General features: G+C 37.8%; 1 protein-coding gene across 1 annotated transcript in view; it reads left to right on the top strand.

The window, feature by feature from the left end:
• Pclo (piccolo presynaptic cytomatrix protein) overlaps positions 1-12,135 on the top strand; it is a 317,165-nt gene that overhangs the window by 280,610 nt on the left and 24,420 nt on the right. Inside the window, exon 23 of the mRNA XM_021190148.2 lies at positions 2,687-2,754. Within this exon, the coding sequence (XP_021045807.1) occupies positions 2,687-2,754 (68 nt within the window). The remainder of the gene's footprint in view (positions 1-2,686; positions 2,755-12,135) is intronic.

Consider the following 12,135-nt stretch of genomic DNA (forward strand, 5'->3'; position numbering starts at 1 on the left):
CACACACACACACACACACACACACACAGAAAAAATTTACTTTCTTCTATGGAATAGACAGGATTAGTGACAAGAAGAATCCTTTTTAAGCAGTTTCTGAAAAGAAATAATTAGATTTTTGTAGTTACAATTTCAGTCAATCAGAAACATCTTGTAGACAAAAGAATTGTCAATAAACATTATGTATCGGAATAAGTGTCTAGAAGATTGAGTATTGAGGCCTTCTTTAATTTGTGCTTCCTTTTAGCATGTTAAGGTTTTATTTCATCATGTTATGGTGGAATCTAGGTATGTTTAAAGGTAATTCCAAAAATCCACTGCACGTCATGAAACCTTTCCACTGTCTGAAGCAACGAGGAGCTACATACAGCCTTGTGGCTGGCACCTGGCTGGCGTTCTAATGCCACTGCTTTAAGTACTGCCAATCTCGGCTTGAGCAAACCTTTGAGGTAGAAACTAAAAGGTAGAGGTAAATTGTTGACTAAATTCAAAATTACTATGTGCATTATCTAATTGTTAATACTATACACTTATTGAATATTTCTTTGCTCGGGCACAGAGATCAATTTTCATAGAACTATCCCACTGCCCTCTTGTGAAAGAAGATTGAGTCATTTCACTTCGATTCCTCATGGAGAGAGACAGGAGACCATAAGCAAAGAACAACCAATGTGATGCAAAAGTGGTTCATGCAACACACATGAAAACACAGAAAGAACCTTAAATAGTCAAGGAATAGAGTGGGAAGTCTATGTTATTAAGGTGTAAGGGTTTTTGTTTTATTTTCCAAATGACACAAAAGTGTACCTATTGATACAATTCTTATAAAATTTGAGTAAATATATACACTATATAATGTTTAAACCAAAATTAGCATAGGGATTTTCTCTTACTTTTCTCAACTCTCTGTGCTGAAGACATACAGAATCCCTTCTATAACTTTCTGGAATGCCTTCTTACTACTAGTTACACTCAGATTGCTGTATAATATCATTCTAGAACTTATTGATCTGTCACCAAAAACCCATTAACCAGCCTTCCCTGTATGCTTCCCACCTTGTTCTGACAGCCTCTGTTATATCATATATGTATATAACATTCCCATATATGTGAGATGGACATTTTTAAGCTCTAATTATGTGTGAACTCTGACAATATTTATTTTTCAGTGCTTGGCTGATTTCACTTATCTCACTGCAGTCTAACTCTGGTTGCTGCAAGTGGCAGGATTTCATTTACGTCTATGATTAAATAGAGTCCCTGCTGTGCAGCCAGCCTATTTTCTTCGCACATTCATAGACTCTCTTACTGACACATCAGTGGGTTTGACACTGATATCTATGAATCATGGTAACCAGAGTTTCAATAAACATTGAAGTATAGGTAGCCACAGCGTATTGATTATACTCCCACTGTATGCATATCCCCTGTAGGATTGTAAGGTCATGTGGTAGCGTGAATCTTGCTCTTTATCAAATGTGAAAGTCTTTATTCCAATATTAACTTGAGGATTTTAGTGCGTGTCATGTTTTTATACTATTTGGGACAGCAAAAGCTGTGTCATGGCCAGAAGATAGCACTTTATAGCATTTCTGGGCATCCTCTGGCTTGTATAGTCTTTTCACCTTACTTAAGGTGAGTGAAGCAGTTGTAACATTTATGGCTACATTCTATTCTCAGTACTTTGAGATGTTATGAGTCTCTACTTTGACCACGGCACACTGATAAAATGTACTTTTAATTTTTGATGAAAGTCTATATACTGTCCATAAGCCCTAAATGGCTCTATTGATTAATATTCCTAAAATAGTGTATATGTCTTCTCTTTGTTCCATACTCTTGACGGAATTTAATATATCAGCACATTTCTTTCATTTTTTAAAATTTTTATCTTTTTATTCATTTATTATTTTTGTTTTTTTGAGACAGGGTTTCTCTGTGTAGCCCTGGCTGTCCTGGAATTCACTCTGTAGACCAGGCTGGCCTCAAACTCAGAAATCCGCCTCTCTCTCTTTTTTTTTAAACACATTTCTACTAGAGTAATGTAATATGTCATCGCTGTTTAGATTTGTTACCTGGTGATTAGCGATGTTGAATTTTATACCTATTAGCCACTTGTTTGTATTTAAGAATTATCTATTTAAGTTAAAAAATTATTTCCATGTGTTATTTAATTCAGTACTTATCTTCTTACTAAAGAACAGGTAACACTTCATTTTTATAAAGATATATTTCTTGTTAACAATTAAAAACAATAATAAATGTTTAAGATATGTTTCACTGGATTTGAGTCATATATATATATATATATATATATATATATATATATGAATCATGTAGTCTCCTGTTAACATGAGCATTTTTAAAAAGTTGTCTGTATGTTGAAAGATTTGTTTTCAGATGGGAAAAAAATCTAACAAATTCCCGAGTTCAACTGTTTTATAAATGAGTTTATAAATAAAATGTGTTGATCTCTGTGATACTATGTTTAGACTGACTGGGAATATTAATGAAGTTCCCATCCTAGAATTAATGCGATATAGCATAATTAACTACTTGCATATTTGCCATACAAATGATCCACTGTTGACTCTGAATACAACAATGTCATTTTATTGCCTCAAACTAAGCCTCATTGTATTTGAGGGACTATAACTAAAGATGCCATTTTTTCCCTTTGAAACAGAGGAAAGATGGGACAGAATGGCCAAGACCCTGTGAAACAGCCAGGAATGGGAGCAACAGACATGGAAGGTAAGTGATGTTGACATCATTGAATTGTGCCAGAATCTGCATGCTATGTTGCAAACGCATCTAATGGAAATGATAAAAACAGCAAATGGTAAATCATTCTCTAATGAGCATGCATAACTTCGTGTTTAGGAACTACTTGTCCAGTTTCCTCAATTATGACTAAATATTCAGTTCCTTGGGGATACAGAAGGTTTAAAGAGGATCGTGAGCTGATAGGAAACAAATGTAAAAGAAAAGCTTACAGGGTATGGTAGAGGACAGGGGATTCAGCCTAGGAAGCAGCAGCTTGACTGTCCTTTCAAAGATCCAAAACCACATATCGCTTTAAAATGTCTAACAAATGGTGCTGGAAAATAAAACTCACATGGAAAAGAATGGAACTAAATCTTTCCCTTATCTTGCACAAAAATGACTCAAGGTGCACCAAAGGAGACTGGAAGCTCTATAACTCTCTATAAGTCTCAGAGGGGACATGAGGAGCAGAGCTAAGATACAGGCCTAGGTAAGAACCATCCTGCCCGCACACATACCCCATCTCCACTCTCTCTCAGGTCCACTGTTCCTGTTTCCCTTCAGAAAGTGCAGGCCTCCCAGGGATATCAACTGAACACTGCATAACAAAGTCTCGTATCAAAGGTGGATAAGTGAACCCAGTAAAAGAAAAAGGGTCTCAAAAATCAGGCAAAAGAGTCAGAGACACACCTACTCCCTGAAGCAAGCATACACTTTAAAGTTTTACATTGATTTTAAATTATTCCTAGCATGCTTGAAGTCCAGAGGAGGTATTTTTAGATATACATCGTGGATGTATGTATGGATATATATGAATATACACCATTCTATGTCCTGCCTCCCCTTCCCCACACTTTCCCTGTTTAACACTAATCACCTTCCTTACTACAGTTTCCCTTCAGCTGTTTTTATGGTGTGTGCGTGTCTATCTGTCTATCAGTCTGTCTGTCTAAAAATCTGTAATTCACAAATGAGAGAAGATGTAATATTTAGGTGGCTGGTTTGTTTTATTTGATGGGACATTCTCCAATTGCATATATTTACCAACAAGGGACATGGTTTAATTCTTTTTTGGATGAATGCAATTCTATTATTTATGTACACCACATGTATTCATGTATTGATCTTCTGTTAGATACTCATGTTAATTCTTTAACTTAGTTATTTTGAGCAGTGTTTCTAGAAACACAGACCCTGTGATATGTTGACCTAGATCTTTTGGAGTGTATATAGGTAGAATGCAGTATAACTGGATTATGTGAAAGTTCTACTTTTAATTTTTCACAACCTCTACACTGGATTGATAGTGCCTTGGCTAATTTACATCCTCAATAGCAATGTGTAAGCATTTCCTATTGTCCGTTATCCAACACAGCACTCACTGTTGTTTGGTTTTATGATGGTGCTCATTCTGACTGTGGGTCATAGGAAACTCAGTTTTATTTTTTGGCTGCATTTCTCTGATGGCTAAAAATGCTAAATATTTATATATATTTATTGGTAATTGTACTTTATCATCTGATGAGTATCTGTTCCTTTTGTTAGAGCATTTATTAATTTATTAAGTTATTTAGTGATTAAGGTCTAATCATTTATAAATTGTCCCTCCCAACCATTTTTACTCTTCTACATATTTTATACCACTCAAAGTACATTTTTAATGTATTACTTCATTTAATTATTTAAATTACCTCTGAAATAAAGAGCATATGTTGGTATTATATTAAAAGATATCAAATCATAGAATACATGAGGCTATAAGTGAATTAACCCTGTAATATGACTGTAATCATTCTTTATTAAAAGAAAAGGGTGGGGGGAGTGATTGAGGCACCGTGTCAGGAGACCACAAAAGGATGTGAGTGCATTTAGACCTGTTGTGGGATATGTGAAGGGATTTCTTTGTATTGAAAAACACTCCTTCTATAATTCTGAGAGTAAATGATAGTTTCCTGGTGCTATTGAAAGATGCCACATTTGATGTGTTCGTCGTGGTCTGGTTTTGTTTGTTCCAGACAGGGTTTCTCTGTGTAGCCCTGACTGACCTGGAAGTTGCTATGTAGAGCAGAATGACCTAGAACTCAGAGCTCTGCCTGCCTCTGTCTGCTGGATGCTGAGAGTAGAGGTGTGTACCATCACACCTGTCTTGGGAGTTAGTTTTCTATAAGTGTGAGGCCCTAGTAGGTGAAACTCACTCCGATGGATGACCAAATCTCCAAGAGTGTAGCCTGCACTAAGTGAAATAGATGGGATTTTTTAAATATGGGAACACAAAGTGTGAATGGAGATTAAGTTGAGGATATATATGGAAGGAGGTTGAAGAAAGGATGAATATGATGAGAATAAAACATACTCAAAAAACTATATTAAATAAGCATCAATTTAAAAAGTAGTTAATGATTTGGGTGAAAACAAAATAAATTTAGTAAAAAGTTCATTTAATTTTCTCATTGTCTTAGCAATGGGAAATATATTCAAGTTATTGCAAATGCCAAATTAATTAAGATTATGATGTAATAATATCAGAAGAATAAAGAAAAACAGGAAAAAGACTTTGTTCGTCTACTGAGATAAATTTTCTTTTAACAATCTATGCATTATAAGGTAAATTTGCATATACATTATACATAATTTTACTGAGAAATGTGAAGGTTGAGAAAATTAAACCATGTTGATAGGAGAGTTTTCATGACATTTTTATTAACATATTTTTCTTTGCAATTTTACTAAGCATTTGACAAAAATGAACTATTGAGATGTGAACTTTGATTTTTTTTTAAAGAAGTCATATATATTAAGTGATATGTGAGGCGATTAAAGGATCAATATTGTGAACAGGATAAATCTGAGAAGTTATATATTTACTGCATTAATATAACAGTCATTTTCCTGTTCACAATCCAAATATTTTAAACTTTTTAATGGTAGTTTTTGTAACAAAGTACTGTCTTTTGCTTTGGGCTTTTTGTTCTTATTATTGCTGCTGGTGGTTGTGGTGATGGTGATGGTGGTGGTGGTGGTGATGGTGGTGGTGGTCTTTGTTTTGTTTTGTTTTGAAATAGGGTGTTACTGTATAGTGTAGGCTGGCCTAAAACCTGCTTTGAAGACCAGGCTGGCCTTGAACTTATACATTTCAACTCACCTGCTCTGCCTCCAGTTCTGGAATTAAAGGCATACCTTAATGGGCTCACTTAAGATCTCTGACCACCATTATTATATAGAGCATTTTCACTTATAAGAAACCTGACTCCAGGTGGTGACAGGCAATGGTAAAACCTCTGAAAATGGAGAGCACGTGTGGTGCAAATTATCAGCTTACTTATATATTTATTGACTTGCCACTCCAAAGTAAAGGGTATTTATAAATTTTGAGCACAAAAAAGTCAGATTCTTGGATCCTAAAGTTCATTAATGGAAATTAGCTCTCTGACTGTTTATATTACTGTTTCCTCTGATTAAAATATATTTTTACTTTTCTTGCCCAGCAATTTTGGGAGAATTACAATTTTCTATAAAGGAAAATGTTTTATCTATGAAAAAAAAAAAACCTTAATCAACCTGGTATCATATTCCGCCTAAAAGCAGATTTTCAGATAATCTTGTCACATGGATATCAGAAAATGTTCTCTGAAGAAATCACACTGCTGTGTGTTAAGTGTTCTTTATTCTGCAAAGCACTGGTTAAGTCACAGCATTTGAGAATTCCACTGTCCTCCGCAGATGCAGATTTACTCTGTTACCATCCAAATCAAATGCTTACTTATCCAGGAAATAGCTTACCAGTGTGACTTCTGTAATTTACATTGTATTCTGAAGTCCACACGACACTCACTGATGTTATAGAACATTGCTATGGCAGGGTTCTGCCTTCCAAGCTTCATCAGGGCAGTGCTGCCATTGAAATGTGTTCATTTTACTCGATGATTCATTATTTTAAAAAGTTAGGTACACCTTAGTAACAACAAGAATAACATAGATGCCACTTTATCTGCCAACTATTCTGCAAGGGTCTTTAAAGAAAAATAGTGAATTAATGTGGCTGAGGTACCTATTTAACACAACAAAGTGAACCTGACTTCCAGGTTCTCCCAGCATTCCTCAGTCTCTTCCTAAACTTGCCAGACCAAGGGCTGGGCTTCATCTCCCTCTCTGGCTCTTCACTATATAACCCATTCCTTGGCCTCAGTTCCTTGGGAGGAGTTAACTCTCCCTGAGAGCTGCACCCAGTAAACCTGCCTTTACATACTTTACTTTGGCAGGGAATACCTACCATTGACTAGTGAGTGATTAATTCCTCTTCTAGCAAGAATATTACCTAAATTTCATTTAAGTTGAACAATGATAATGACATAACATCACTGAGGCATTGTAGTAGAAATATACAAATATTGTTACATGGAGAAGGGCAATTGCTTAATTTATTAAGAACAATTCTTTAGCTGGATATGATGTCGCATACCTGTAATCTCAGGACTTGAAAGGGAGAGGCAGAGGGACCAAGAATTCAAGACCAAGGGGCAGGAAAGATGGCTTACAAGTTAAGAGTTTAAAGTTCCTATTGAGTTTGTGACCCAGCTTGCCTACTACATACTGAATTTCAAAACAACCAACCAAACACACGTTTGCTCATGTAAAGATAGTTTTTGAAATGCAAAATATGCAAACTTTGTATGGAGATGCATAGTATATATATACATATATATATATATATATATATATATATATATATATATATATATGTATGTGAGGTGAGGACTCACTCTTAACCTATACACTCTATGCACTCTCAGTATCACAGTTTAAGCCAGAAGGTGTGCCAATGGTACCTCATTTTGCCAAACAACCAGGAGGCTTTGGATTTGAACCCCACTGTCACCGAAAAGAAAAGTCACATATTGTCCCTATAGTATGTGTAGTGACTATTCCTGGTTGGCAACTTGACTATATTTGAAATGAACTACAATCCAGAATTGGAAGGCTCACCAGTGAACCTAATCTGGAGGCTGGGAGATAGAAGTTTCTGATCTGGATCTTGGTATGGAGATCTTGAGACACAGTGGTGATTGAATCCAGGAGATTAAGACATGGAGATCTCCGAGTCCAAGGTCATCTGGGATTAAAGGTGTGGTGGCACACACCTTTAATCTGGGCTACACCTTCTGCTGGGGACCATATAAGGGCATTGGAAGAAGAGAGTCTGGCTCTCGCTCTTTCGCCTTCTTGCTGTGTGGGACTCAGCAACTGGTAGATCCTTGGACTTCCATTCACAGCTACTACTGAACCATTGTTGGGATTTGGACTGCAGACTGTAAGTCATCAATAAATTCNTTTACTATATAGAGACCATCTGTAAGTTCTGTGACTCTAGAGAACCCTGACTAATACAGTATGTCTCAGGGTTGGTTGCATCCAATTGCTCTTCCAGTTGATTGACCATTCAGTAATTGTTATATCCTTACAGGGTCTACTGCTTAAGTATTTAAGTCTTTCCCTCTCTTTCCTATTCCAAGTGTCACTCAAGTTTAGGTTTTCAGGTCTCACCCAAATCATTACTAGTCTGCTGATTGTTCATTTTGTTTCCATCTGAGGTATTTGAAGGGTAGTACCATGAAAACCCAGTCAATTGACATCTCCTCACTTGAGAAGTAGAGTCAGGAAGATCATAAGTTTAAGGTCACTTTTCCTTACATAGTGATTTTTGAGGTCAAACTAGGCTACTTGACACTAGTTTTAAAAATATTCTATTAAATCACTGCTTCTCTTTTCAAAATACTTCTTATTTATTGGTGTTTTGATGATTTAAAAATAACAGATCCAGGGATGGAGAGATGGCTCAGTGGTTAAGAGCATTGACTGATCTTCTAGAGGTCATGTGTTCAATTCCCATCATTCTCATGGTAGCTCACTTCCACCTGTAACATGATTGGATGCCCTCTTCTGGTGTGTGAGTGACAGCACATATATAAAGTAAATGAATAAATCTTTTTAAAAAACAATAGCATATCCTTGGTGCTGCTCAAGTGTTTTCTTGACTTGAAAATACCTGATAGAAATAATATGGAAATAAGAAAGTCATGTTTGGATTCCTGGTGTCAGAAGTTTCAGTCCACCGTGAGCTAAAGCCAATGTTTTTGGATGCAGTAAAACACCTGGATTTGTTTGAGGAACTCATTGCGCTTAAGCACACACACATAGGAAGTAAAAGAAAGCAGCTATGTAGCCAAGCCAACGGGAAACTGAGGAAAGGAATCTGCATTACTCCCTCTTGCTGTTACTGGTATTCTCCATCCTCTTTCTTCCACACTGCTTGTGAGGCAGAGAAATCTGTGACTCATGCTAGCAAATGAAGCACGGGAGTATGAGGCATCAGGCCGGAACATTCAGGTATGATATTTGCAGAGGTCTCTTTTCCTTCAGGCTGTGACGTCAGCAAAGGAAAAGGTAACGAGATTTGTGACTGTAAAGAATGAGAGCTGTTTTGAGTCTTAATGGACTGGCACTTTGATGAAGAAAGAGGAGCAATGAATGCCACAGTGTACATGCTCGGGAATATATTGGGAAATATAGATAGAATGAGGAGACATCATGATTCAAAAAGACTGTCTCAGATGAAATTGGGAGAACATTCTCTAGAAACAGAAAATTCTGAGTCATCCAGCTTACATATTCAAAGAGCTAGTTCAAAGAATATAATGGCAGAAAAAAAAAAAAAGCTGATCAAAGGAGCTATACAGGACAGACAGACAGACACACACACACACACACACACACACACACACACACACACACACACAAAATATAGTGAAACCTAAAGAAGAGCTGTTCTCAGTGTCCAGCAGGAGGTGTAGCATGGGGGAGGGGCCCCAGACAAGAGCTGGAGCCCTTGTAGAAAGGCACAGCCACCAGAAATTACACCTCCTCACAGACAGGATTTGGAGAGTCAGCCCTGCTGTGGGTCCCAATCATGAACGCTCCCATCAGAAGCTTATAGCAGCTTTCTTGGTACTCATGGCTTAAAACTGCATAGTTGGAAGCCAGCATGGTGGCATACCTGCAAATCTCCCCACAGGGAAGGAAGTCTGAGGCAGGATGGTTGTTAGTGTGAGGCCACTTGGCTTACAGAGAGAGCTTCTGTCTCAGATAAGAAAAGAAAGAAAGGGAGGGGAAGTGGAAGCAGGAGAAAGAAAGGGAGGACAACCAAGTGGGAGGCAAAGGAAAGGGAGAAAAAAAGAAAAAGAAAATAGCCTGGGCTTTGCTCTTTTCTCTAAAGTGGCAGTTAAGGAGAAGATGAAAATGACATTTGGAAAGAATAGGAAAGACAGTACCTTCTAGAACAGCACCAGGAAATAGTCATGTATGTGGGTTCAGACAGAAACTGGAAACTCAACCAGTTCAAACAGCAAAGATCGGAGTTACCATGCTTTAAAAGTGGTACCATTAATCCTCCAATCAGAGACAGAGAGAGACATTACGTAAATGGCCCCCTGAGATTGTGCATTTGGCTCCAAAAGCTGCCCCACAGATTCACTAGGGGATTAACTGGCTGCCAACTGACCACATATTGCTGGGAGGAGCTGACATTCTGCAGTCTCTGGCAGCTTTACTCTTAGGGACAAAGCATTCTCCTCACAGGAGTTTTTATTCTGCTGAATTAGTATTGTCTGGTTTAATTCTCCAAATTTAGCACGTAATCCTCTGCATTACAAGCATATTAATTTGACCCACCATTTCCAGAGCCAGCAGCTGCCTGCTTTTCTATGGCAGGTCATCCTGCTGAGTGAGACGGCATCCACGGACTAGGCCAGCAAGCTGGCTTTGACCTATTTATTGGTCTTTTCTCTCCCCTGGAAAAGGACTTTTGGTAACATGCCTATTATATAAGCTTCCATTTTTGCATTTTATTTTATTATACGTTTTTTGTTTAAATATAATGACATCACTTTCCCCTTTTCTTTCCTTCCTGCAGACTGTTCCTAGACACCGAGTCCATCTTTGTTGTTTGTGTGTATAGAGTTTCAGGGCTGACCACTCTAGGTGGTCAATCCCTAGGATGTGCTAACTCTCCCTTCCCTCCCCGGTCATCAGTTACCTACAGTTCTTCAGCAGTGTAATCCTATGAGATTTCCTCTTCCATATTAGCATGCCTATTGAAACTGTTACTGTTAAGATCTGTGATAGATGGCTATTGTGTGACAGACAGATTTTTTTCCTAGAAGATCTCTACGCACCCCACAGAGTAAGTTAACAACACGGTGAGCCAGTGAGTTTACCAGGGATACTTACAGGAACATGGGTGGGGGGCTACTGCAGTAGGAACAGAAAGGCTCAAAGACAATGACGTCATCAAGGCTCACCCTAGCATCAGTGATAACTCACAAAAGCTGGAGCAGACTGTACGTACTACAGGTAGCTCAAAGCTTTCAGAGTTCTTTTCTAAGTAACTAGAAGGTCTGAGCCTCTTGCAGGCAGCTTACCTGCTCTTTGTTCTGTGTCCCATGAACACAGAACGGCATAGTCTACAACGTTCTCTGCTTCCTCCAAGCTGCTTGTCTGGTCTCTGGTTTTTCCTGGGTTTCACTGAGACTTTCCTTTGGAGTTTGGCTTGCCTGAGTGACTCTCAACAGTCTACTATTTATAGGCTCTTGGGGAGGGAGGTAACTAGTGATTCGGGACAGTTTCAGGGACTTCCTGGAGCTAGTTTGAATTGTTTATTTCCTTTCTTGTGGAGTTTCTTTGAAGAATCAAATTTTTCTCCTCCCCTTAGAATATTGTGGTATTTTACATCTTCATAAACATCTCACTTTAAAAACTGCTACTGTTTTGCCTTTCTCTTATACCTTATGTCTTCACAACTTTCCCTCCAAGATGGGAAGCTACTTAACCTTGGAGAAAATGGCTATAATGCAACAGCTTCAGAGGTTTCCTAACTACTGGCTTTTAGAATCTTTCCATCCCCTTTTCTGTGATATTACTTGAACCATAGAGGCATGAACTATGAAGTAGATGTATCCATTGGGACAGGGATGTCTATGGGCTCCCAATGAGCTGGTAATTATTGTGTCTAGTTGCTGATTTTCTGTGATGGTTTGCTGTAAGAAGCCTCTTTGATGAGTTGTATTAGCTATGCTTACCCATAGGTATGATTTAGAATAACAAAATGGGAGTAATAATTATCTGGTAAAATTTGTGTACTCAATACTCTTGGGATGCCTGCTACTAAAGGTTTTGTTAGTCTATGGTTCTTGGGAAAACACTGTAAACGCTAGTGAAGTAACTCTTTAAAGATGAATGTGTGTGTGTGTGTGTGTGTGTGTGTGTGTGTGTGTGTACGTGCATGTGTGTGTGTATGTGTGTGTGTATGTGTGTGTA

Source organism: Mus pahari, chromosome 2 (assembly GCF_900095145.1).
Source record: "Mus pahari chromosome 2, PAHARI_EIJ_v1.1, whole genome shotgun sequence".
Taxonomy (NCBI): domain Eukaryota; kingdom Metazoa; phylum Chordata; class Mammalia; order Rodentia; family Muridae; genus Mus; species Mus pahari.